Below are 1363 nucleotides of genomic sequence, written 5' to 3' on the forward strand. Positions count from 1 at the left end.
TCACCCGGGAGGAGCCAGATGGTGAATTTTTCCGTCGATGACCGCGGGAGCCCGGCGAGCGGCTCGGCTGCAGCGGGCTGCTGATGCGTGTTGAGGCAAAAGGACGGGAGAGAGGGGACAGGGAGGATGGGATCGAGCCCCCGCGCCCGAAATGATGCCGTGCCCTTGGGGTGCCCGGGGAGAGGGAAAAACCTAAAATGAGACCACGTTGGCAGCAGCATCCACTCACCCGCGGCACCGACCCGCAGGGGGCCGTGCTGGGGGTGCGGGCAGGCGGGTACAGGCAGCGGGCAGACCCTCTCTGTCAGCAGGGGCGGCGAGCCGGGAGGCGGCAGCGGCGACAGCAGCCCGGGCGCGTGACGGCACCCCACGCTTCGGCTTTCCCACCGGTGAGTCGTGTCCTAATATCGCCATATTTAGGGCCGGATTCTGCCTCTCCCGTCCTGCGAGCAGACCCCACGCCAGGATTTGGCCCCGGGGCATGTTCCGCCCCTCGGAGGGCTGATGTGAGGACACGGGGATTGACTTTTAGGGGTGCGAGAGAGCCGTGTCCGCGTGGCCAGGGCTCGAGGGGGCTCCGCACGGCGCCATCCATTTTGCGGCAGCCCGGGGATGCCATTTTGGCCATCCTTACCTGGATCAGCATCACTTTTCTGGGGGCCAGGGTGCACATTCCTGCACCCTCTCCTTCTGCTCGTCACCCTCCCCGTCTGCCACCCACCCTCCCCACGGCTGTGTGCTGGGGTCCAGCAGAGCCACATCCCTCCAGTTTGCCATCTGTGAGCCGCCGAGCGCCCAGCAGCCGGCACGGGAGCGGTGAGGCGTCCGCTTCGCCTCCGGCGCTGGCAGCAGCCGGCCCGTCTGCTCCTCGCCGCGTCCCCGCGCCTTGCCAGGAGAGCCGGGGCTGAGCCAAAAAAGGGGGTGGGGGGGGGGTGGGTTTGGCCGCCCGATACCCACTGACCTCACTCCTGCTTTCGCCTCGACGGCTGCCAGCTCTCAGCGGGGCTCTGGGTGTGCATCTGCCCGGCGCCACACCCGTCTGTCCCGCAGCCATCAGCCCCATCCTCCTGCCGTGCTCAGAGGGGCCGTCCAGCCCCGGGCAGGGGGACGGGGACGGGGGTCCCGGCAGGCTCAGCCCCTCACGCCCTCTGCCCCTTCCTCCTTGCAGCCCTGGCGGAGCGGACGGGACCTCCCAGCACCCTGGCGGGCAGCGTGGCTGGAAACGCCTCGGTGGCACCAGGTGGGCGCGGGAGGGCCAGGGACCCCCTCGCACCCGCATTTCGGCAGGGAGGGGGGAGCCTGGGGGCAGAGCGGCATCCCATCCCGCTGCTGCTGCCACGTGGAGCCGGCGGTGGCATGGGGG

The 1363-nt window shown here is 69.9% G+C and overlaps 1 protein-coding gene across 1 annotated transcript in view; it reads left to right on the forward strand.

The window, feature by feature from the left end:
- The window catches only part of CD6 (CD6 molecule), a 7459-nt gene that overhangs the window by 1278 nt on the left and 4818 nt on the right, over window positions 1–1363 (forward strand). Inside the window, exons 2-3 of the mRNA XM_019470947.1 lie at window positions 312–389; window positions 1169–1240. Coding sequence (XP_019326492.1) covers window positions 312–389; window positions 1169–1240 — 150 coding nt within the window. The remainder of the gene's footprint in view (window positions 1–311; window positions 390–1168; window positions 1241–1363) is intronic.

The sequence above is a fragment of the Aptenodytes forsteri genome, unplaced genomic scaffold, assembly GCF_000699145.1.
Source record: "Aptenodytes forsteri isolate BGI_AS27 unplaced genomic scaffold, ASM69914v1 Scaffold506, whole genome shotgun sequence".
NCBI classification, from domain to species: domain Eukaryota; kingdom Metazoa; phylum Chordata; class Aves; order Sphenisciformes; family Spheniscidae; genus Aptenodytes; species Aptenodytes forsteri.